At 28.4% G+C, this 24786-nt stretch overlaps 4 protein-coding genes across 6 annotated transcripts; 1 reads left to right on the forward strand and 3 right to left on the reverse strand.

Annotated features, from left to right (window-relative positions):
• Positions 1-7622: 7622 nt before the first annotated feature.
• Positions 7623-12010, reverse strand: LOC123261221 (T-box transcription factor TBX10-like). Its single transcript, XM_044722765.1, has 4 exons — positions 11076-12010; positions 10268-10578; positions 9934-10185; positions 7623-8389 (listed from the first exon to the last, which is right to left on the reverse strand). The coding sequence occupies exons 1-4, from the start codon at positions 11233-11235 to the stop codon at positions 7904-7906; spliced, it is 1209 nt and encodes a 402-aa protein (XP_044578700.1). The 5' UTR covers positions 11236-12010; the 3' UTR covers positions 7623-7903.
• Positions 12011-13371: 1361 nt separating this feature from the next.
• Positions 13372-15668, reverse strand: LOC123260945 (programmed cell death protein 6). 2 transcript variants are annotated; one of them, XM_044722338.1, is made up of 4 exons: positions 15407-15668; positions 15078-15184; positions 14255-14562; positions 13372-13568 (listed from the first exon to the last, which is right to left on the reverse strand). In XM_044722338.1, the coding sequence occupies exons 1-4, from the start codon at positions 15460-15462 to the stop codon at positions 13467-13469; spliced, it is 573 nt and encodes a 190-aa protein (XP_044578273.1). In that variant the 5' UTR covers positions 15463-15668; the 3' UTR covers positions 13372-13466. The 2 variants fall into 2 exon arrangements, with proteins under 2 accessions (XP_044578273.1, XP_044578275.1); XM_044722340.1 differs by having other exon boundaries at positions 14255-14523; positions 15407-15666.
• A 1398-nt stretch (positions 15669-17066) lies between these two features.
• Positions 17067-18826, reverse strand: LOC123260943 (dolichyl-phosphate beta-glucosyltransferase). The gene is made up of 5 exons (XM_044722336.1): positions 18377-18826; positions 18125-18299; positions 17855-18051; positions 17642-17750; positions 17067-17560 (listed from the first exon to the last, which is right to left on the reverse strand). The coding sequence occupies exons 1-5, from the start codon at positions 18434-18436 to the stop codon at positions 17118-17120; spliced, it is 984 nt and encodes a 327-aa protein (XP_044578271.1). The 5' UTR covers positions 18437-18826; the 3' UTR covers positions 17067-17117.
• Positions 18827-18889: 63 nt separating this feature from the next.
• Positions 18890-21607, forward strand: LOC123260942. 2 transcript variants are annotated; one of them, XM_044722334.1, is made up of 3 exons: positions 18890-19189; positions 19642-19687; positions 20062-21607. In XM_044722334.1, the coding sequence occupies exon 3, from the start codon at positions 20093-20095 to the stop codon at positions 21542-21544; it is 1452 nt and encodes a 483-aa protein (XP_044578269.1). In that variant the 5' UTR covers positions 18890-19189; positions 19642-19687; positions 20062-20092; the 3' UTR covers positions 21545-21607. The 2 variants fall into 2 exon arrangements, with proteins under 2 accessions (XP_044578269.1, XP_044578270.1); XM_044722335.1 differs by lacking the exon at positions 18890-19189 and adding an exon at positions 19511-19548.
• Positions 21608-24786: the final 3179 nt, after the last annotated feature.

The following is a 24786-nucleotide window of genomic DNA, read 5'->3' on the forward strand; positions in this document are numbered from 1 at the left end:
AAATGAGAATTCTAGCAGTAAGATTGGATATACGTGTCGTATACACATCTCCGGCGTCCAAATGCAGTGCTTTACATGTTAACCTAACAACAACTTCACTGATTTTTCAAAAAGTTGTTATAATTTTATATTAAATAGTTAATCGGAAAAACAAAAATACATTTCTAAAAAATGATACAGTTTTCTTTTTTATAAATAGATAAAAATACTCTTATTCGTATAAACCCTATATAACTTACTACAAACACTAAAATTTTCTTTTATAGCTACAGATGTTATTTTCGAGCAATAACAATTTGAAGAAAAACTTTCTTGATTTCTTGAGATAAAATTATTATTTTTCCTTGTGAATCAAGATTAATTAAAAAGATTACTTGGAAAATAGAATAATTTATGGGTTTTTTTTTATTCTTAGCTTCCAAAAGCCTGAAAAATTAACTTTAATATAATGATAACATATAATCTGTAATCTTATATACAGATATGAATAGCGACAGATAATAATCAAAAACGCCTATATTTTCATATTTTATAAATTAAAAACTGAAATAACCAAAATTTTTCGATCGTCGAGCACTTTCTAATGCTTCGGATTATATATTTTGAATCGTACAGTATAAAACTATAAAATATCTATGACCAAAGCTCATTTATAATGTTATGTAGTTATTTACGCCATAGTTTTATATAAAAAATTTTCCAACCGTTGCTTCTTTAACAAACTAGCATACAGTGAAAAGTAAATTAACTTGAATTAAAAAGAAAAAATCTTAAATTAAGAACATAATTTTGATGAGTTCAATAATCTTGAATTAAGCAAAAAAAAATTTTAACTAAGAAATTGTTCTTGGTTTAAAGTTAAGTTAATTTCACTTGATTCAAAAATTTTCCTGCTTAATTCTAGATGACCGAATTTTTTGAAATTACGTTTCAGGTTCAAAAATTTTTTTCTTGAATCAAGTTAACTTTTTTTTATTAGTGTACAAAAGTAATGCCATGCGTGCTAATTTCTGGTCAGGTACACTGTGAAGATGATTCGGTTCTTTGAGCTTTGATGAAGCTTATTATTTTTGACAATCACTTGGAAAAGTTGTTACATTTATAAAACTGGAAAGTCGAGATATGGACTAACAATAACAACTTAGCAATTTAAAAAAATTAGTAAAACGGTTCACCCTAAAGGCCATCCCTGCAACTTCCCGCTAATTCCATACCTGGGCGCTTAAAATTGTATTGATGACGTTTTTCAGATTTTTGAGCTCAAAATACAATTTATGTGATATTTTGAGCTCGTTGAGCTCAAAGAGATAGTATTTATATGCATTTGAGCTCTTCGAGCTCAAAAGTCTAATAGAAGTTTTATAGAACACTACTTTTGGAATTTTCAAACCGCAATAACTTTTGAATGGTTCAACCGATTTTCACGCGGTTGGCGGCATTCGACGCAGTTTTATCAGCCTCATAAAGAATTTTCAGGTTTTAATTGATCGAACCACAAATTTCGGAGTAATTTCGAAAAAACACTTTTTTCGGTTTTCTTTCGTTCACGATATCTCTCGAACGAATTAGCCGATTTCGACCAGCTTGGTGGTGATCGACGTGGTTTTTTATTATCTAGAGCTGAGTAGTTTTTGGAATCGATCGGTCGAGCCGTTTAAAAGTTATCCAAAAGAAACCACATTTGAAAAAATTTTTTTTCTTAGTTTTTTCAAGATTTCTCAAAATCTACTGATCTGAATCAGTCCAAATTATACTCAAAATCTACGTTTGGCTAAGCCCTTTCAAATGGCACCAACTGCGATAAAATCGGATGAGCCGTTCAAAAGTTATAAGCGGTTCACATACTTTCACACACACACACACACACACACACACACACACACACACACACACACACACACACACAGTGACAACCTCGCGGGAGTAGTCAGGGAAGCTTCCTATGACCTTTAAACGTCGAGATCTGATGAAAACTCGATTTTTGCAAAACGGGGTGAAAACAATAACTTCCCGATTTTTGAAAATCTTCGATTTTCTTAGCGGGAAGTTAAAAATTTTTGTTTTTTCTATCTTAAAGTTGAAAACAAATTTATTTAGTAAATACATAGTGAAAAAATGCCGTTTGAAAAGTGATGTGAAAAAAATTTTAAATGCTGTTCAGTATCATTTTTGGAAATGATAGAATTTACGTCAGTAGGTATGTGTACTGATAATTTCTGCAGTTTTAAGTCAAATTTTCGATCAATTAATGACTTTAAAAATTTAATGAAAAATTATCTATACGAAAGAGCAAATTTAATTTTTAACTCAGAGTTGAAAAAAACACCTTTTCCTTATGTCTTTGATTTTCTTCAACTTTTGATGTAGGTTTCTTTAGAAATCTCATTATATCGTAAAAGGTTCTATGACGTACTTTTAATGAAATTTCAAGTTACGTTGAAATGATAATTTAAGCTATAACTCATTACTCTTATTATTACTCAACCTGAAAATAATTTTCAACATTAAAGCTTTTTTTAACTTTGGGTTTTTCTTAATTAAGTACCTAAATTACCCCAACCTCTTCCCCTTTTAGGATAGTGAAAAAAAGGGATATTGTTGCTTTCTATTTTCCCTACCTAAAAATCTTATAGTATATCTATAAATAAATATTTTCTTGAAAACTGAAGTTCTTAATTTTCGTTTTCAATGATGTCAATCAATATTTATAGGTTCAATCAAATATTTTTCTATATAAACATCAAGAGGTCTTAAATATAAGAGAATTTTAAACTCAATATGCGAGACAAAACGGGCTACCTCTATAAAAGAATTGTCATTTTTTTCTTTTATTGGTTTTATTTTGCTGAGTCGATGAAAAGATTTTCAAAAATCACTTTCACACCCAAATCTCTTACAATATCGCTTAGAGAGAATTATAAATTTGTATGCGATCATTAATAATTGTATTTCCAACTTAAACTAGTAAATAAATTTCTCTTGAAATTTTTTATTGCATACAGTCGTAATTCATTTTTTCGAAAAATTCTTAATCATTTATGTAGAGTCAAAATGAGTCTCTTGAGTAAACTAACGGCAAAATTAGTATATCTAATGTTGTTATTCTCGTTTTACTTAATCTTTTGATATAAACTAAGAAGGAAAAATTTTCGAGGGTCCATCCCCTTTTTTCTCTGTCTTTCGAATGTATTTGTTTTAAAACTGTAAGTATTTATTTTCATTTCAATCTACATTATAGAGTTAGCACATTACTTACTATCTTAAATTTCTCGAAATCATGGGTAGTTGTTTATTAACACCACCTAAATTTTTTTTTTAAGTTACATGTTCAATGTCTGTCTTTGATATGGGGACTGGAAGAACTAATGCTTTTTCTTTTTATTTTTTTTTTTTTACTTTTTTCTACTATAAAAATAAACAAAGTAGTAAGATTATATGTTCTTATAAATAAGCATTTGTTTTTATTTAAATTAACCCATTGTCTATGTATCATTTCTTCATTTGATATAACTGGTTTTCATTTTTTTTTAATTATCAGAATAGTACACAGAAAAAAAAATTAACTTGATTCAAGAGAAAAATTCTTGAACCAAGAATATAATTTTGAAGAGGGTAATTGTCTTGAATCAAGACGAAAAATTCTTGAATTAAGTAAAATTTCCTTAAATCAAGAAAAATGTTCTTAAATCAAGAATTGTTCTATTCAAACCAAGAATATTGAGCTCTTCAAAAATATATATTTGATTCAAGAACATTTTTTTTTCTGTGTATTTAATTTAAAACTTACTTGTTACTTGACAATAAGAAATACAGAAACTTAAACACGCATAATAAATTTTTCTTCAGGTATTAACTGTCGTTATGTTTAGAATTAATCAGAATAAAATTTGATGATCATTTTGCAGAGGACATTCTTCCTTTGAAATGAATCTCTTGAACTCAAAATAAAAGTGCGGGAGTAATACTGAAGAACTCTATAGCAAGAATAAACCAGACTTAAAACTTTTAACTGTGAAACATAAACACGAGAGGTGTGATTTGATGCCTAAGAATGAGGGAACCTCAAAGAGGCTATTTTACTTTTTCTTTTCCCTTAAACTTGCCTCCCTCTATATTTAAGATTCAAGTATATTTCTGCAGATATATAAAACGGTTAATCAAAATTAAAAAACAAACAAAAGAAAAGAAAGAGAAAAAATAATAAAAATGAAAACGGAAGCTGAAATCTGTAAATCTGTCATTGCAACTATATCTATGGAGTGAGCTCATACTAACGTCGCGACGCGTACCAGAATCTACGAATCTTTACTTCACGCACACTTTGGTTGCCCACTAGAGCGGTTGTGTGATGTGATGTGCATGCACAATTCCGGTGTTTCTCGAAATCGTTGTATATCTTATGGACCGGAACCAAATATGTAATCGTCCCAACTTGAGAAGTCGATGACAACTCCAAAAAATATTTGTAGATTACTTACAACACTGTATGTTTAGAGATGATGATTGAAAAATCACTAATTTATTTGCTTGAAAAGTTTTATTCATTATGTATGAATAATGAAAAAAAAATTGTTATCAGAAGACTATTGTTTATGGTTCAATCCTTTAAAAAAGAAATAAATATTATTATCGGTAATTATATAGAAGTAGAAAAATTAAAAAAAAAAAAAAAAAAAAACAAGGGTTTGAAAGTGGGACTAACCACTATAAATTTGATAATAAAAAAATCAAAAAAAAAAGTATTTGATATGAATATTATGAAAATAGTTGAAAATAAATTTTTCAATTATTTTTGAAGCTTTACAATTAAAAAAAAATTAATTACTTACAGAAAATTGTTAATAAAACTTATCCAAATGTAAATTTTTCGAATTTTTACTATTTTGGGTTAATACATTAGATGACGTTGGATGTTGAAATTTTATCTTATTTTTTGTCACCAAAAATCATAAAAGTTCGAAAAATTGACTCATCGATGAATTTTTTTTTTTTTTCGTTTTTAAAATTCTTCTAATCTCAATGCGCAATATGAAAACAATACAATAATATTGAAGATATTAATGCATTATCTTTAATTTATTGAACACGATCGAAATTTTATTTTTTTTCAAAGCTAAAAGTCTTTTATATAAAATTCAATTGTTTAGTAAACTAAAAATCAGAAAAAAAAGCTCTACTTGAATTTAATAACCGGATTTTCTCTAGTATACAGCACAGATAATAATTAGATACAATTATGAAACTGTTGAGTGAATTAGCGATAAATTACGAGTATGATTCTGAAAAACATACAAAAACATGATATATGTACTTGATAGATATTCAGGCAACTTTGCTGTAAATTTGGTACAAAAAGCATAAAATAAACTTTTGAGACGAGTTTATCCTAGAGATTAATTGCATTAAGCATTAATATGAACTTCGGTGACGACGGATTAATGACCAAAAGAACATCTACTTCACTTCCTATACAACTAGTTTTAGTGTAAAAATTGAATAAAAAAATTTTTAATAGAAAAAAAAAATGACTAATTTCAAGCCTAATTTATTATGGTTGTACTTAATGTGTCGTATTTATCAATATAACACAACACACACGTTATTTGTTGTTGACTTGACAAACTTAGTACAGAAAAAAATATAATATATTTTTGACTGTCACTTCACGTGAGCTGCAAGCTAAACCACGACAAGTTAGGGAAAGAAAAAAGTTTTGACATAACGTTCGTGTGTGCCGTCTACTCTAAACAGTGTGTATGTACAGATATACTTTAACTATTATGCAGCTAAAAAATTCTATGAGTACCGAGAAAACAAAACCACTGCAAGATAAACCCCCCAAGTAGTATATTATACTTTGTACCCCAAAATTTAATGACTACTTCCTTTTTATTTTATTTTCTTCGCTTTAACATCAGTCTAAGTATGTAAAAGTAAAAGTTAAGATGTTAAACTTTTTTTTTACTTAAAAAAGTAAATAAACTGCAAACGATTCTCTACCCGGAACTCTGCGCATCCTTTGATTTTTTATAATCGTAATTTTAATTACTTTGCTTTGAATATTTTTCATCAAGGGAATACAAGTTGTCGTTTACGTGACAGTAGAGACAGGTCAATACGTCAGATAAAACTGTAAAATTTTATTACTATGTGAAGACATGCAACCAAAGGATTCTTAGCATCTCTGTACTTATTTTTTGCTTTGGCACTCATGTTGCTTTGTCAATGAACTATTTTTAAAAACTACCAGTAAAATATTTACACTCAAGTTGTAAAAAGTTAGTCTTTATTTACTTTTTTTTTTTTTTTTCGAAAATTAAAGCGAGTGTAAAAAAAGTAAAAATAGTGCACGAGATATATTAATAATTGGTAATAGAAACTAATGCGACAATAAATTCTTAAATAGATAAATTTTTGTATTCTCATACGCAACCGACATTTCAGACAATAATATGTTTACACAAACTTGTTCTTTACACTCTCATCAATCACTGCCAGTTGGTGTCAACTCTGTTTGCATTATATGTTTTGTTGAGACTTAACTTTACTGGTCTGTTGTATGAGAATCTTCTCAGTTCCGACGGATTCCTGCAATTTTCGTAGTTTTTTTTTCCTCAATTGCTACATGAATTTTTTTTAACAAATGTTGGTAATTCTTGTCATTTTTAATATTCTGTTAGAATAAATGTAAACTCATACACTATGGTTTTGACAAACTGATATTTTAAAATGTAAAAAAAAGTTTTTATTATCTTACTACTTTCATAATTATAGAAAAGGATCAAGGATTAAGTATCAATGACGTTAATGAGCTACACTGATAAAAAAATAATTTGATTTAAGAAATAAAATCTTAAATACAAAGAAATAATCTTAAAGAATTAGATCATCTCGAAACAAGCAGAAAAATTCTTGAATTAAAAAATTTTTTTTTGTTTTAAGTAGATTTTACTTTATTTAAGAATATTTTTACTTGATTCGAGACAATGAAATTCTCCAGAATGATATTCAAGATTCAAGATTTTTTTCTCTTGAATCAAGTTAATTATTTTTTATTAGTGTAATACTTAAGCATTGTAATCATATTGAAATACAATCATAATTTCTTTATAAAATTTATTAAAAAACATTTTATAACATAACGATTTTAAAATCAATTAATTGTCTTATAATTTAAAGTTTGATAAGTTTTTTGATTTATAGTAAACATAACTTAAGAATTTTACAAATATAATTTATTAAGGCACTTAACTGTTGCTAAAGGGGTTTGTCACGGCACGTTTACGTTCTCATCTTTACTTGGCCCGAAGTGAGTTTTGGCTCGTTTGGTATTTAAGACACCCCGTATAAATAGACGCACTTTGCTCCTACAAAAGGCACTTTGTTTTACATTTCGTTATTCTCGCAAACACCGTAACCATAAATTCTTAAATCTTTTACTTTTAATTGAAGCAAAATAGTGTATGATAATATGTCAATAAACAATTATAATTTTTTTCTATAGCGAATTCATATTATGCTAATCATATTCATCAACAGATTTTAATAATCATTAATATATATATATATATATATATATATATATATATACATAATAATTAATATTATGAAAGATTCGAAATAAGTACAATTATATCTTTTTTCAATTTGTCGCGCGAACAGTGAAAATATTTATAACAAAAAAAAATATATCACTGAATGACGTAGTTCAAACGAAAATTTGATGATAATAACAAGCATATACTAATAAAAGCAAAAGATTATGCAATTATAACTACTAAATTTACTTTGGCATCGTTATTATTTGGCATCAGTACACAAGATGTAGATCAAATTGAACTTGAGATAATTATTTCTATATTTTTTAATTTAATTTCATTAAATATATAACATTAAATTTTCACTACCGTGGACCATAAAGTGAAGATCCAGATGAATGATGAGAAACATAATGCCCAGTACTGTGACTAGTTTGATGATGTCCTTGATAAGTCCAATGTGAAGCAGGACTCGTATAGAATTGATGATGATGTTCTGGGCTTGTCATGCTAGCTGTTATAGGCACCACTGGAATAAGCGATGAAAAATTGGTGGGCGAAATATTTACATTAGTGGTAGCTGGTCTTTTAGCAGGATTGTGTATTGTAGAATTCGGGGGTTCACATTCATCAGATTCACAATCTCGAAATCCTTTTGCAAAAGGATTACTAGCTATTTTAAGTTGCGTAATACGATGGTTTTGGTATGCCGTCACAGCGGTGAAACGCGTTTCAGGAAAACAAAAACTTTTAAAGTTTTCTGTTCGAGGATCTGGACCTGAACCTGGTGGTGAAGGTGCAACGACTACATGACACCTTGGTTGATATCTGTGCATTGAATTTAATATAATCTGGAATAAAAAAGAAAAAAAATAATAAATAATCGGTTTTTAATTTTCATAGAAATATGAAGAATCAAAGTACAGATAAAAGGAAGTATATGGAAACTAGATATTTGAGCTTATGAGGAAGAAGAATTATATATTTACATGAAAAGGAAAAGGCTCGACGGGGGGGCGGTCGCGTTGTTTGACAGGCAGAAGAGTCCCAGTGACTAATTAGTATAAAAAGTAACCTCTGAGCTCAGTCAAGTCGAATGAACGGCAATCTGACACCCTTCTTCTATCTCACTATTTAACTTTACTTACTCTCAAGGCGTTTGAGCTACAACACACGTGCTACATTTGCTTGTAGCACACGTGGTAGTAGTGAATTCAAAGATAAATGCGCAAAGAATTCGACTATAAAGGACAGTACAGACTACTTTGTCCAAGCATCCATGCGTGTGGTCCATTTTATTATTTTAAATTACTCAAAAATCAATATTACTGCATTGATTTGCTCGTGAAATTTATTTTTTTTACCAAAATAAATAAAATCACTAAGTAGAATTAATAAAAAAAAATTATTTTTATTAAGAAAATATATTTTTCAAGCAATATCTATGAGCCATCACCACACCCTCACACCAAATTTGTCCTGCATTTTTTTTTACTGGCGTTTCACGGGTCGGTTCGTATGTATAAGTGTACCATTTTTTATTCAAGAGAAGCGTAAAAAAAAAATAATAATAACAGACACGGGTTGTGCAGAGATTTATCTCGTTTTAAAACTTGAAATTTTTTGATATTTTTGAATATTCTAATTTATAGATTGGATCATTACCTGTACCACTTCAATACCGTTAAAACTAATTATGTAAATTTCATGTTCATTACGGTCGTGATATTTTTTCTAAAACATTATCATAAACAATTTCTTAAGCTCTATCAATTATCAACAGTTTATTTTTTGTAATAAACATTATTTGATACGAAATCTCAATTTAATATTTGTAAGTTCATAATATTTACTTTAAACTTACTATTAGGTGTATATACTTGAGAAAAAACACACTACACAGAACGAAACTCGAGAGTTAAAGTAACCGGAAAGAACTCTGCTCACAAATAACAAAATCTAAATTATTACAATAAACACTTTCTTTTTTATAAAAAATAATAGTAAAATAAAAATAAAGTTTTGAATTAAATATTTTATAGTTTTTTATCTGAAGATAAATAACACTTGTAAAGTATAGTGTGGCACACGCTTGAAAGATATAATATACGCGTAGCAGTCTTATAATTTCTTCAAATGCTCGACTCTTGACAGTGGCTCATATCTTAGGTCAATTAAGAGGAACTCGTCTAAAACGACAAACACGTGGAGCCGTGCGATTTAACTGTATACTTTATTATGTTTTAGCTTTTTAAGTAATATAACTAACGATCTTATTCCCCTTGAAATCTTTGGACAAGCTTTAAAATTTTGTAATTTATTAATTTTTTAAGTTTTATTTTAAAAGCTTCGTAAAAAAAAAAAAACACGTGTATAGAAATTGAAAGTAACTCACATGGCCGTTATCGTCAAGTTGGTTATTAGTAAGTTTCAATTTATCAAAGGTTATTGGTTGTTTCATCCAATGTGATCCATTAGCAGGACTATCAGGATGAACATGAATCCTTGGAGGCGAAATTGGATCTGCGCGACCGGCAACTACCCATGCACTACTGTGAAAAGCGTATCTATACCTCTTATCATCACAAGGTACAAAATCCATTACTAAGAGGTAATCAGTGTTGGGTTCTAGCCCAAAAAGTCGACACTAAAGTGTAAAAAATACATTTATTATTTGTATTTGTACTAATGTCAATTTTAAATTATATTAATATAAAGATACAATTTACCTGAAAAGTAGGAAACATTCTTCTTCCGGCTTTTGTTACAATCATTTCAGTGCCTAATTGATGAAATTCTTCCCAAAGAGGTCGTGCTTCAAGTGCTGCGCCAACGCCGATAAGAGCATGATGAAGAGGTCTTTTGGAATTATTGTTCTCCGGAGAAGACGATGATCCCAATGAATCATTGCTGGTCCGATGATTATTATTGTTATCATTGCACGGTTCCGTATGTGAAGGTGTTGAAGATATTTCAGCAGTAATTTGAGAAGTTTTTGGTGATCGTGAACGTTTAGCTCTTCCGGCGGTTTCTAAGCATGCTATAATTTTAGTAGCTTCAATATTCTTTTTATTGGTAAGCATCTCATTGAATAAACAAAATTAATGAAATTAATAGTTGTGCTATAAGATAATAAATTAACGGAGTGTAAAAAAAGGTGTCTGAATAGATGTATTACTATGTCCCGCGTCGGAACATCAGGATCACTTTTGTATGTTTTGTAATGTAATGAAATTGCTTTAAGTAACATCAAATGGAACAAGGGAACAAACGTATTTTGGTCGTCTAAAAGAAGATTCATTTAAACTGGCATGGTTTAAAATTGGCTACATTGAATGATGATCTCTTTAGTAAACGGTAATTTTTACACTATGTTACACCGACTAAAAAAATTTTTATATTAATTAATCAATTAGTTATTTTATTATAATTATTTTAATAAATAAATTTATTAATTGCACAATATCACCAAATGAATGAAAATTTTTCTATAAATCTATGAAAGTAATGTAAAAAAAAAATAAACGTAATGTTTACCTTCTATTTGTTGCATTGGTGAAGGTTGGACCAGCTGCTGTGGTTGATGGTGATGATGCAGTTGATGATGATGATGATGATGTGTATGAGGGGTTGACCATTGATAGCAACAATCAGCAGTGATATTGTGTCTTTCATTATGTTGCTGATGCAACTCCATTATTAGAAATAGTATTCACAAATCATGTAACACTTAATTACTTCTTCTCACAAGAATCTTTAATTTATTAATAGTTGAATTAAACTCGATGATAGTAATTCACAAAATAAGCATACTAACTTATTTATTTAAACTAAGGACACTTAATTATTAGCAGCTCGCAAATAATTGTCAAGGAAATGTCATTAAGACAATAAATGACTAGACACTATCGCGTAATCGTATAACCGTGTATATAATCGTGTAGTCATCTGTAAGTTTTAGCGGGTGGCAAGAACTTGACCGAATATTTGATGAGTTTAAGCATCATCGAGGGTCGCGTATACTGTGGACAGAGAATGTCCTCACCTCGATACCTGATCGCTGACAGAGTTCGAAATCTCAGTACAGAGTATATACTGTTTCTTGTAAATATGAAAAAGAGAAAGAAGCATAAATAGCTTGAAGCGAAGAGAGTTACCGAGATGTACCGACAGACAGAAGTGCTCTACGAGAATAACTGCTTTAGCTTATCAACGGCCCATCATTTTCTCTCTTTTCTTTTCTCAACCACTGTATTTTTCGTATTTCTCACTTGTACTCATCTTCACCATCTCCAAGAAATTACACTGTTTTCATCTTTATCTTATTCTCATCTTTCTTAATAAATACATCCTATTTCAACACCTAAAAAATTTAATCTTGCTCTTTTTTGTTCCTTTCCTCCTACTCCGGAAGTTACTCTGAAGTTAACTCCAAAACTTTAAGTGGCAGATTTTGGTTAAGAGAGGGATTAACTAAGGTGTGGTTTTCTCAAGAACCTCCTACATTTTACACCCACGCGTAAAAACAAACTTGACTACATTAACGTATGCTTAAAACTTAACTTTGGCAAAATGCCGAGATATGCATCAAATTGAGGGCGGAGTCTCTATTGTATCAAAAACTCTTTTCACGTGAGTTCGACGTACTTTCATTACTACATTATCACTTAATATTTTTTCTCATAAAAATACATATTGTAATACGAATATCTTCTATCTGTCAGTTGTTAAACAAATGTCATTGGCTTAGCATATCACAATTATTTTAGATTAAAGAAAATAATTTAACAAATTTTAAATGGTATTATTAACCAAAATAAATTTAATAGTATTTAAAAAAAATATAGTCAAAAGAATGAAATTTTTCTTTATTTATTTTATTTTGTTTTTTTTTTTTTTTAATACAATAACATAGGTTTTGAATGCAAATAAAACGAATTTTTTTTTGGCACGACAGCCAACAAGAAGGCGGAGTCATTCTACTTTCGTGTCCCATCCCAACAAATTAGTGTACATAGCGAACAAAAGTTTCTCACATTACAACCTCTAATCTTCTTTAGCTGAACGAATGTTTCTCTTTTCTATTTTTGCATCACCCTTAATTTAATCTAGTAGACAGAAATCCCCTACAACTAGGATCAATTTTTTCGAAAACAATAATTAAATTATGTACACAGAATCAAAAATACACTTGAACCAAGAAAACTAAAATGGATTTGAGTAAATAAAAGTTATCTTAATCCGAAAAATGTTTTTTTAGTTCAAGAAAAATTGTGCTTTTTCTAAAAAAATTTGATCACTGTGAATATATTTTTGAATCCAAAATATTTATACTCAATCTAAGATTTTTTTTTCGCAGTAAACCTGGAGAACATTAAATTAATTCACCAATACTTAAACAAAAAAAAGTTCTTTATTATTATTTTATATGTATACAAGAATTTTTTAAATTTACAAAGTATAACTAAATACTAGAGTTGTATATGAAAATCTCAAACACCTTATATCTTTTAAAAAAATAGAATTATTTTAATTAAAATATAAAGAATATATTGAAAACCTATTTTTGATTTTAGCAAAACATTGATAAGCGGATGGAATTGACAATCTTTATCGAATAAATATAACATGCAGTTAGACCGTTTATTTATTAGAGATATTAATACTTCAATCTGAAAACTAAATGAATTTATTTTATATTAAAACTATCAATTTTAATATAAATAATACTCCGAAGCCTCAGTTTTGAATTATTAAACTAAAGTTGAAAATTGACAACAGGAATGTTAAATTGAAAGATTTAAAAGTTCTGAATTTTCAAATATTTTTTTTATATATATATATCATTTATTTATATTGTGATGAAATAAAGCTGTGATTAATATTTAATATTTCATCTTTTTGGCAGACTTTGAGTTTAGTCTTAAGTTAGATTTTTAAATTAAAAACCATGCTTAAAAATTGTTCATAATGTATAGTGATAACACCATCTTGGTCAGCATCATATTTACGGAATGCAGATGTCAGCGTCTGAAATGAGAAGAAAGAAAATTGAATATTTTAATTTCAGAAGCACGTTTTTATCTAAGAAGGTTCAACTCAAATATACCCTCACTTAGATAGCCTCACTTTCTGAGCAAGAACATGCAGTTCGGTTTTTTTAAAGTTTACAGAAAGTCGTTCTAAATCAAATTTGTATACAATTTGATGAAAATCTACGGCCGGAATTTGAATACAAATTAACATCAAGTTTGTACTCAACTCTTCTACTGTAAACTTTACGGAAACTCTTGCTTTTTTAAATCTTTACGTTCAATTGATTGCCGATTCCGGACGTAGATTGATAGCAACTTTCAGTAAGCATGGCTATCAGGGTAATATCAAAATAAAACACTAAATATAAACTTTAGATATTTCGTATTGGTAATTCAAAATGATTTCTATTTTACCGTGCGGGTGCTACACAAGATTTCATAATAACTTGTCGATTCTTAATGTGTCTTTACAAGTAAAAAAAGCAATTTTGAAAATTAATTTCTCAAAAACGGTACCGCAAATCGATATCAAATTTTAGTAGAGATTTCATTTATCTATCTTTCAAAAATAAAAATTTAAAGATATTTTAAAGTTGTATGAGTAGTGATATTGAACCTCCTTAAATGTTTATTAATCTAATAAAATAAAAAAATTATTGAAAGTTTATAATATTTACTTACGTATAATACTATGCAACATTGAATGAAGTCGTCAAAATAAATAGTTCCTCGACCAAGCCGATCGTATTTCCTCAACAGCATGTCAACTAATCCGTCAGACAATCGATATCCAAAATTAGTGAGCGCAGTTTTCAATTCATTACGATCTATATTTCCACTGTTGTCACGATCAAATGAACGGAAGCAATTTTGCCAATCAGTGACGTATTTCCATAGAGCTCCAAATTCGTCAAAGCTGACTGTTCCATTTCCACTTTTGTCAAACATACCTGAAGGATCGGGAGTAGATTTTTCAGTATCAAACATACCTACACGGACAAAAAAAAACCAGAACCAGGGAAAACTCTTAGTTAATTAATTTTATATTTTCCATGCATATTCTCTGGCTCTAGTCTAATTTTGGTGCACACAAACAATTGAAAAAATTTATTTAGATAGAAATAAATTTTTTCTACCTCTAGATCTACTTTATAATAAAGTCGAAAGTTATTTTTGTAGCTAAAAAAGATATAAACTTTACTAAGATTAAATATAACTACTGTGCATTAAAAATAATTAAATAATAATATAAGAATTATTTTAAAAGATAAATTTTTATAAAGAACATTGAAAAACTGAATTCCATTAATAAAAATAAAAAAAAAAAACTATGAATGCAATTTTATAAAAATATTTTCACCGTACTTACTACTTTATTTTTCAAATAAAATAAAAAAATTTGCAGGCATAGCCTGATTTTAATATTATATAATATTTGATTGTAATAAAGTAATACTCATAGGACCTGAATTTTCATTTCACCATAGGAATTAAAAATATTTACCGATCATTAAGCGAACTGTTTCCGGGTTGAAAGGAGTCCACGTTCCATTAGATAGAGCTTGTTGTAACTCTTCAGCAGATATTGCTCCAGAATGATCTTTGTCAACTCTAAAATTAATTGAATATAAAGTTAGAATTAAAAAAAAAATAAAAAAGTAAATAGTGCTTTAATGTATATACCCATACATAACAATTTTGAGGTTATCTTTAAATTAAATTACACATTGTGAATACATGATTTAAAGCAGAATAAATGATAAATTTGTTTAAAATTTATTACTATTCTGAATATTACTTGAATTGTTTATGACTATATTAAATAAATATTACCTTTGAAAAACATCCCAAAGAAATTCACGGCTCGGCATTGGTGATTGAAAAGCCATCGTTGCAAATAATAATGTAATAACAGTACTTTCTCGATAGTAGTTGGTATTAAACTGAATAAAATTCAATAAAAATATGAAAAACTTTCAAATGATCTACGTAATGTGATGAGAAATACTACGCCTATTTCGGTGAGAAATAGCAGGAAAAATAGTTCATTGATGTTTTATGACATCAGGTCTACGTCAGACGTCAGACTACGTCATAACATTGCGACACACGACTAAAGATGACTTGGACCAATAAAGCTACTGCAATATATCACGTGATTTTCACTTTAAAGAAAGCCTTAAGTTTCATCGTTACAAAAATGTCACGTGGAGCAATGTTTGAGACTTATTCAAAAATTTTAACCGGCAATTTTTATAAATATTATCGCTAGGGCCGAGAATTTTGTTTTTTTTAAAAGAGAGAGACAGAAGATAGGTGTAGCCAAGCGTTCTGATTGGTCATAATAAATTAATTGTTTTTTGTTTTTCGCAATCAAGTGAAGACAGCAGCTTGAAGAAAAAATAAAAATTAGATTGCTAATCCAACATGAAAATATGAAAAATATGTCAAAAAAAAAACAGGTTGGTTTTCAGATGTAAAGGTGCTTGTAAACAAATACAAGTCTGTAAGGTAAAAGCCCCAATAGATGATCACGTACCAGTATATGATCACTCCATGTATTTGTATATCTATATTCACAAATATAGGTATACAAATACATGGAGTGATCATGTACTGGTACATGATCATATATTGGAGCTTTTACCTTACTGCTCAGATAAATAAAGAAGAGAATTTGAAGCACAGTGTTGTGACTAAAATGTTTAATGAAATTAATTTAAAGAGAACAGTAAACAAGCTGGCGATTTCGCTCAAGATCGCGTAAAAGAATTGATCTCCAGCGTGACCGTCAGCGCGATCGCCAGCAAAATCACCAAGCGAGACCGGCAGCAATACCATTAGCACAACTAGTGATAATTTATCACTGTTATAATTATGTTAAAATAAAATTATTTAATAAACTTTTATAAATTTCTTTAAAAAGAATACTTATTTTATTTATTATGGATGTTGACAGCAAACATGTTTTTTTTTCTCCAATTTAATACTCAATGTATTTTTAGATATTTTTCTAATCACGTCTCAAATAAATACAGAAATTAAATAAAATAGATTAGATTGAAAAAAATAAAATATGACCAACTCTTGCGGAAGCTTTATAATGATTCATTTAAAAATTTCTCGAAAAAGTAAGAAAAAAATAAAATTTCGGAAAATCCATTCGCTTCTGCATAATCTTAAGAACAATACTAAAACTAAAATTAAACATCTTGCATAGAGCTTTAAAAACATTACGAGTTTTTTTAATTTTAAATATGACGTATTAATTGTATTTTTCTCAAGTCTTGCAGTAACTTTTAGCTTGAACACTTTTTAAAAAAGATTTAACTTAATGAAAAAAATGAAGAAATATGTATATAATTTCAAAAATAAATTAAAAATGTAGTCATCTCAAAATTAGAGATTTCATAAAAATAACTTGAATAATATGAAAATAACATTTGATAGTTAAAAAAAGATGTAAGGAATATAAATAACTATTAATCATAGGTGAATTTTTTTTAGTAAATTTGGTATTATTGTAAAAATAATATGTAACAATTTATAACTTTTTCGGTCGTATTATTCTCCAGGCTCGTATTTTATATCGCAGCCAAATTATTAATAAATCACGACCCATTTCTAACCAACTCCAAAAAGGAATTATTTTCGAACCTTCAATTTCAGTCCAGTTCACGGCGATTTCTGTAATGGGAATATCCAATGTTCGTGCTATGTATAGCATTTCTACATCAAACGCCCAGCGCTCAACATGGAGAGCATCAAATAAAGTTTTTGCTGATTCACGAGTAAAGAGTTTAAAACCACACTGAGTATCACGTACATGACGAACACAGAGTGTCCATACTAGAAAGTGGAATCCATGCATCAAAATTAATCGAAAAAAAGATCTTCGTGCTGCCTCAGCTTCCTCTAGATGAGCCCGAGATCCACAAATAACGGCATGGGCATTAGCAACTTTCTCAGGATTTATTTTATAGTCACCTGAAGAAGAATAAGTGATAAATGTTAACATAAAAATTTCAATTGTTAAAAAAATTAAAAATTCTATAGGTTGGAACTTACAATTCAAAATCTCTTTCATACTATCTTCAAGTTTATCAAGATCGCTAAATTTTGTAGCACCATCAGCGTCAGCGAATAAGAGTACACTACCACGAGCACTGAGCATACCCTAATCATTAAAACAAAAAATTATTCCTTTAACTTTGTACAAATTCATTATTTATAGTAGTATAGAAGATATATCATCAAATAATATTCTTAAAGTTAACTTACTAGTCTCACAGCACCTCCTTTTCCTCTATTTTCAATTAATTCAAGTACTCGCAGAGTATCATATTTTTTAGCATAATTTTGGGCTACTTGTACAGTTTTGTCTGTGCTTCCATCACTTACAACAATAACTTCATAAGTTAATCCTGATTTTGTTCGATTTTCGAGAAATTCCAGACATTCGTCCAACATAGGCTTGACTGAAAAAAAATAAGTTGTTTGTTTAAATTAATTATATAAAAAATAAAACATTGTGATAACTTTTAAACTCACGTCGTGTTTCTTCATTATAAGCAGGTATAATAACACTGAGGTGTAAATTGAATTCATCATGAAGAGAAGGAAAAGGTTCTCTTTTGCCAGTCTTTTGATTTAAAAAAGATTTTTCTTCTTCATATCGTTTAATCTTTGGAAATCTTGATGTATTTATATACAAATAAGAACAAATCTGAAAATCAAAAAATATAATTTTAAAACTGATTAACTGTCAATAATAAAAGATAACCTTAAACATTTTCTACTTACCGCTAAGAAAGTAAATACTAAAGTTAAAATTAAAATACTTATTATTTCAAGGGGAATCATTATAAAATTTGCTATAAATTAATAATAAAAAATATGGAATGAAACAACGTTAAAATATCAAAAAATACATTCCACGTCACTTGATTTTTATATCTTTAATTTGATATATAAGCGCAGTCTTTTGTGTACGATACAGCTGTTTACATATTTGTGAAAGACCTACCCTGATAGCCAGCGCTTTCTCAGTAAGTGTTGACTTCCAGCAGTTACGGTTAATTTATACATCAAGTTGGCGGTAATTCTTCACTCAACAACAGTTGTAAGCAAATTGACGGAAATCTACGGCCGCAACTTGAATACAAGTTAACAATCAAACTTGTAGTTAAATTTCCTTTCAACTTTACTACAATTTGACGGAAATACTTGTACAGTAAGTTTTGACGTCTATTTGCAGAGTAAGTTATAGGCAGGGGTGAGCAGTTACGCGTAACGAGCAGTTTCCTACGTATTTTACGTAAACTATGTAAAATACTTAAATTCCGGTATTATACGTCGATTTGTATGCCACCTGGTGGTTATCATTGGACATTGTACATTTTTAAAATTCTAACCGTCTTTCAACAGTTTTCGCAATAACTAATCTAAACTTTTAATTTTATCTCAAAATGAGTGCATTAAAAAAAAAAATTTATCAATCATTTTTAAAGAAAATGATTTTGTGATTGAAAAGTTAAATGGTAAAAATATTGCTCAATGTTTAAAGTGCAATTATAAGTTAAAAAATACTGCACAAATTCGATTACAAAGTCATCGGTAAATAGTTATTTTTTTTTTTTTTTTTTTTATTTTAACCCCGCTTTTCAGACTTCTGTCTCGATGGGGGTCCGGCCGAGACCGGAAGGGGACTCCAGGCTGATCGGTACATTAAGTTTGGCAGAATAAGTTTGGCGGTATTACATACTTTTTCAGCCTGGAGAGTAATGCGGCGATGGGCCGACTTTGGGGAAACTGCACGCATTTGCCTGTGCCCCACCGGTAGCACAGGGCTTGGGGAAACCATCGAAAAACCCAAACCTGTACAGCCCGGCATGAGTTACGAGCACCGATGTTCACTGAAAATTAAATTTCAGCTCACACCGGGATTCGAACCCACGCCTCACCAGTCCCAAGCAGTAAATAGTTATTTAATAAATATTTATATTTTCATTGAATTAAAAAAAAATTTTTTTTGATAATTAATTTTGTATTTTCTTCACTTATTTCAGAAATAGATGTGCTGCCAAAACTACTGATCCCTCGGGAAAAACTAAGGTATATTGCAAAGCGATAATTACACTGAGAAAAAAAAATACTTTTATTAAGAAAATTTTCTTGATACAAGAATTTATGTTCTTGAAAATTTTCGAGAATATATATTCTTAGCTCAAGAACTTGTTACATTGATTAAAATAATTTTTACTTAATTTAAATAAACCTATTCTCTTGTTTATCTATTATCCAAAGATAAATATTGATGCTCTTCTCTTCAGAAATTAGTAATTAAAAATAATAGAATATTTGATCTCATCGAATTTCTTGAACCAAAAAATTGTTAATTGAGTAAAAGTATTTTTTTTCTCAGTGAATATTTTCAAAAAAACAAATTTTTTTTTATTTTGAATAAATTTTTCTTTACATTTCTATAGGTGCTAAGTAGATCCTCTGAAGAAAGGTCAGATGATATTTCATTTGATAATCAATCTAAAGCGACTTCAAGCATTTCATCAAATAGTAGGAGTGATTTATCAACTATTGATGAAACTTGTGAAATTTTTCGTAGGATGCAATCTTCTGTTTAGTATTGTTGAATCAATTCCGTTTAAAGAGTTTGTTAAGTCGTTAAATCCGAACTATCATCTGCCATGCAGAAAAACTCTCTCCAATACGTTGTTAAATAAATTACATAGCAAAATTTCAAGTGAACACACAAAAATTAATCAGTCAGAAGGAGTAATAGTGATAGATGGTTGGAAAAATTCGGTTGCAAATACTAAAAATGTTGTATGTATTATTCATACAGCAAATGAACCAAGTTTTTTTTTAAACTCTTGGGATTTCACATTGTTATCTGAAGATACACAACAATTAACTAAAGTTATTGAAGAAGCTGTCGAAATAGCCAAAACAAATTATAATAAAACCATTTATGCCGTAGTTTCTGATAACGCTCCAGTTATGACAGCAATGGGTAAAGCTGTAAATTTATGGCATGCAGGATGCAGCAGTCATCATGGAAATTTACTTGCCAAGGACCATATTGATAAATCATTTGCAGAATCTATAAATACCATTTTACGTACATTCAAAGCTTCTAATTTAGGACGAGAGATAATAGAAAACGGAGGAACAAAAATTAAAATGGCTTGCAAAACTCGTTGGTGCAGTTATCGTGATGCGTTTCGGTGTTGCTTAAAAAATTTAGATATAATGAAAAAAATTATCAGTAATAAATTAAACAATCCGTCTTTTACAAAATCAAAAAAACAAGAGAAAGAAAAATTGATTACTTTGAATGATCAGATTTTCGATGATTCTTTAATAACAAAATTACAAAATTTCATCGTTTTATCTGATCCAGTTTGTTCATTAATTAATGAATGTCAACAGTCAAATTTTACTTTACCTGATGCAGCTGAAGAGTGGATGAAATTAAACGTTCCGACTGATAATGAAAAAATTCAAGAAATTGTCCAAAAACGCATTGACAAAGTATTGACTCGAATTTTATTAGCAGCGAATTTATTGCATCCAGGTTATCAAGGAAAACAGTTTCGTCATACCGATAAATATTATTCTCAAGCTATTGAATTTATAAGGAATGAATTAAATGAATCTTATCATGAAATGGAAGCTTATGAAAATAAAGTTGGAATTTTTGAATCATTACTGAAAAAAGGAAATGTCCCTCCAAAATTATTTTGGCAAATGGCCGAAAACTCATACCCAGTAATTTCTCAATTAGCTCAACGATTGATTAACATTCCATCGTCATCAGCACAAATTGAAAGATTATTTTCAAACAGGTCATTTGTTCATTCTTGTCTTCGAAATCGTTTAACACCCGAACGTTCAAAAAAGTTAATCGACATTTATTATACATTGAAAATGAGTTCTGGAAATTCGAAATGAGTATTTAAAATATATATATTGTGTAATGTGTATGTATTATTATAAAATTTACAATGATAATTAATTTAGTTATATACTTGAAGAAATAAAAATTTTTGTACTTGAAAATTGTATTGTAAATAATTTTATTGTTGTGTTTATTAGTAAAGTTGAAATTCACATCAAATATATTTTTAATAAAAATTTTCCAGAATAATGATTTCTTAATTATAAATTATCAGTAAAAGGATGAAATGAATTCGTAAAATATCATGTATCCAGAACAAAGTTTATTTCTACTTTCTATGAAAATTTTTATAATAAAAACAAATCAAATACATACGTAAATAATTACCATATTTAAATTGGTATTTATTGATTATTCTTACATATTTGTTTTAATATTATTGTTACATAACGTTTAGAATTTGTTTTTAATTTGATCATAAACTGAGATCAATAAATTAATCTAATATCACAGAAATTAGTAAGAACTCAAATCTCAGTTATTTATTTATCAAATTTTGATCATTTTTAAAAAATAATTAAAATTTGATTATAAGCTAATTTAATAAATAGAATAACTTTTTTAATTTACCACAGTAAAATAATAATAATAATAAGTTACTTTGATCACAGATTTTCATTTTTTAAGTAACAATTAAAATTTGCTTATAAGCTAATTTAATAAATAGAATAACTTTTTTAATTTACCACAGTAAAATAATTATAATAATAAGTTACTTTGATCACAGATTTTCATTCATTTAATTTTAATGACTGTTGAGTAACAATTAAAATTTGCTTATAAGATATCTTGTATATAATATAATCCTTAGATAAGTTGTTTTAATTGATCACAGATAAATATAAATAATTAAATTGCTATTTACAAGTTTATAAGATGTAAATATACTAATTATGATTTAAAATTACAGGTCTTTCATAGGTTGAAACAAACATTCAATATAACAATCTAATTGTTTAATAATAATTCCTATATCTGTATAATATATTTAATGATTGAAAATTTATATAATATATTCTTTGTTAATTAGCATTCATAAATTTAAGATTATAAAAAACATCAGTGAACTTAGGTACTAATTTTTCTGGTAAGTTTTACCTAAGTCATACTGATTAAATTTTATCGTACATGCTGGTATTTTTAATAATGATTGAGCCAACATACTAAGATTTGGATTTTGTTCTGAAGCTATATACTCCAAAAGTTTTTGAACAGGTAGTTTTAGTAATTAACTTTGCAAATAAATCTTTAGAATTTTTAAAACACTCTAATTCCTGCAATCCTGTATCATCTAGTTCATCAATCAAAAATTCATAAACTATATTACTATATTTACTAATTTTCATGAAATAACTACCTCTACTAATTCTTTTTCAACATCAGTACTTTTTATAGCGTTTAACAGACGATTAATTTTGATTTCTAAAGAATCATCGTGAATTGCTGCATGAGTGTATCGACAGTTTCTAAATGACAATCAAAGTACCACATAATTATAGATTCCGATGGAAGTTGCGATGCTGATGTGGAATCAAGAATACGATTATTTTTTGGTATGTTTATAAATGATATCACAGCATACACTGATATATAATACTTTTAAAGTGCGATCGAGCTTGACTCGTTAATCATTTGCAAATAATTACTTATATAATCACGTTCTTCTCCCAAGATCCAAGACTTTAGAAATAATGTATCATTTCCAGTTCTTGTTATAGCAATAATCTCTAAGCCACTTGTTTGAGCAACATTTAAAAATTTTACAAAATAATAATGTTCCTTTTTTCTCCTTCAAGTTTAGTTTACGATCAGTAAATTTATCGTGAGCTTTTTCAAGTAAAGTTGTCGATAACTTAACTTCACTAGGGACTTCATATGCAGGCCGTAATATTTTACAAAATTTTTTAAAATAAAGATCTTGAATTAGATCAAATGAAATTATTACTATAAAAAAAGTTACTTAAAGATTTCTTCGTTTTTTAGACAATGTTATATTACAGTTATCTTCAGATTCAGAAATTGAATCAGAGTTTTCCCAAATACGCGACTTCCTATAAAATAAATTTATAGTTTAATAATTTTAAATCATAGAGAATAGAAAAAAATTGAGACTAAGATTAAATTTACCTGTGACTCTTCAATCGTTGTTCAGTGGTATTATTCATTATTTTTTTACACTTTACACATAATGCAACTTGTTTTCCGTTTTCACGAATACGCTGAAATCCTCCTTCTTCCCAAAAACTGTGCTTCGGTCGACCTCCTCTTTGCATATTTTTTTCTTTATGATATTATAATTCTATGAATTATTAATGTAAAAACTTCAATTTAATTAAATATTAGGTTAATAATGATAAATTTTTAGTTTATATTTATTTATTTACTAATTTAAGTTCATCAAAAGTTCGGTAGATGGTGTTGAAATACCTAACGTAACATACGTCACGTAAGAAACCCAACCGGTAATTTACGTGTATTATACATGTCTAAAACTAAGTATAATACGTTAAGTATTTTACGTGCCCTTTCCTGGTTATAGGTAACTAATAGGAAATCGCTCGTTTTGCCAACTCTTTCCGTCAAGTTTGCTTCAAATTGCGGACGTAGATTGACAGTAAGTTATAGGTAAGGTGGCTATCAGGGCTGACAGTAAAAATTTTTAAATAAAATTTCATAGAATAAAATGTATGTAATCAAATTTTTTGTATGTTTCACAAGGATGGGCGAAATGCTGCCTAAAAAATAAAATGACAGATATTAAGAAAAAACTGAAAAATTCAGTCTTAAAGGACTCCAACAGCCATCTATTATATTTTGTAGCCACTAATATGTCCCACAATAATTTCGTATTTACCGCTATTCTTTTCAGTTCACCGCATCGGCGCCACACATCAGATCTCCGGTATACTGTGGTTCTCAGTTTTTTTTTAATATATCTGTCATTTTATTTTTTAGGCAGCATTTCGCCCATCCTTCACAAGTTATTCATTTTTATTTTTCCGGGACTATAGCTCGTAAATAAATTAATCAATTTCAGTAGGTTTCAAAATAAAAAGATTGAGTAGTTTAGAAGCTATTCAAAAACAATTTTTCAAACCATTCATTTTGAATGTGATTTTAAAAATTCAGCAAATTTTCTTTTTATACCGTTTCTTTTAATTAAGTCAACGCTGTTATTATTAATTTTTATTTTTTTGCTAAAATATTTCCAAACTAGAAATTTAAAGTTTAAAAT

The sequence above is a fragment of the Cotesia glomerata genome, linkage group LG3 (assembly GCF_020080835.1).
Source record: "Cotesia glomerata isolate CgM1 linkage group LG3, MPM_Cglom_v2.3, whole genome shotgun sequence".
Lineage (NCBI taxonomy): Eukaryota > Metazoa > Arthropoda > Insecta > Hymenoptera > Braconidae > Cotesia > Cotesia glomerata.

Coding starts and splice junctions, on each gene's coding strand:
- LOC123261221 (XM_044722765.1), bottom strand. CDS start 11,235: ATGGAGTTGCATCAGCAACATAATGAAAGACACAATATCACTGCTGAT. Junction 10,579..11,075: donor ACCAATGCAACAAATAGAAG/GTAAACATTACG, acceptor CTAAAATTATAG/CATGCTTAGAAACCGCCGGA. Junction 10,186..10,267: donor GAATGTTTCCTACTTTTCAG/GTAAATTGTATC, acceptor TTTACACTTTAG/TGTCGACTTTTTGGGCTAGA.
- LOC123260945 (XM_044722338.1), bottom strand. CDS start 15,462: ATGGCTTTTCAATCACCAATGCCGAGCCGTGAATTTCTTTGGGATGTT. Junction 14,563..15,077: donor AACAGTTCGCTTAATGATCG/GTAAATATTTTT, acceptor TTGTCCGTGTAG/GTATGTTTGATACTGAAAAA. Junction 13,569..14,254: donor AATGTTGCATAGTATTATAC/GTAAGTAAATAT, acceptor TTCTCATTTCAG/ACGCTGACATCTGCATTCCG.
- LOC123260943 (XM_044722336.1), bottom strand. CDS start 18,436: ATGATTCCCCTTGAAATAATAAGTATTTTAATTTTAACTTTAGTATTT. Junction 18,052..18,124: donor TTATAATGAAGAAACACGAC/GTGAGTTTAAAA, acceptor ATTTTTTTTCAG/TCAAGCCTATGTTGGACGAA. Junction 17,751..17,854: donor AAGGAGGTGCTGTGAGACTA/GTAAGTTAACTT, acceptor TTTAATGATTAG/GGTATGCTCAGTGCTCGTGG.
- LOC123260942 (XM_044722334.1), top strand. CDS start 20,093: ATGATATTTCATTTGATAATCAATCTAAAGCGACTTCAAGCATTTCAT.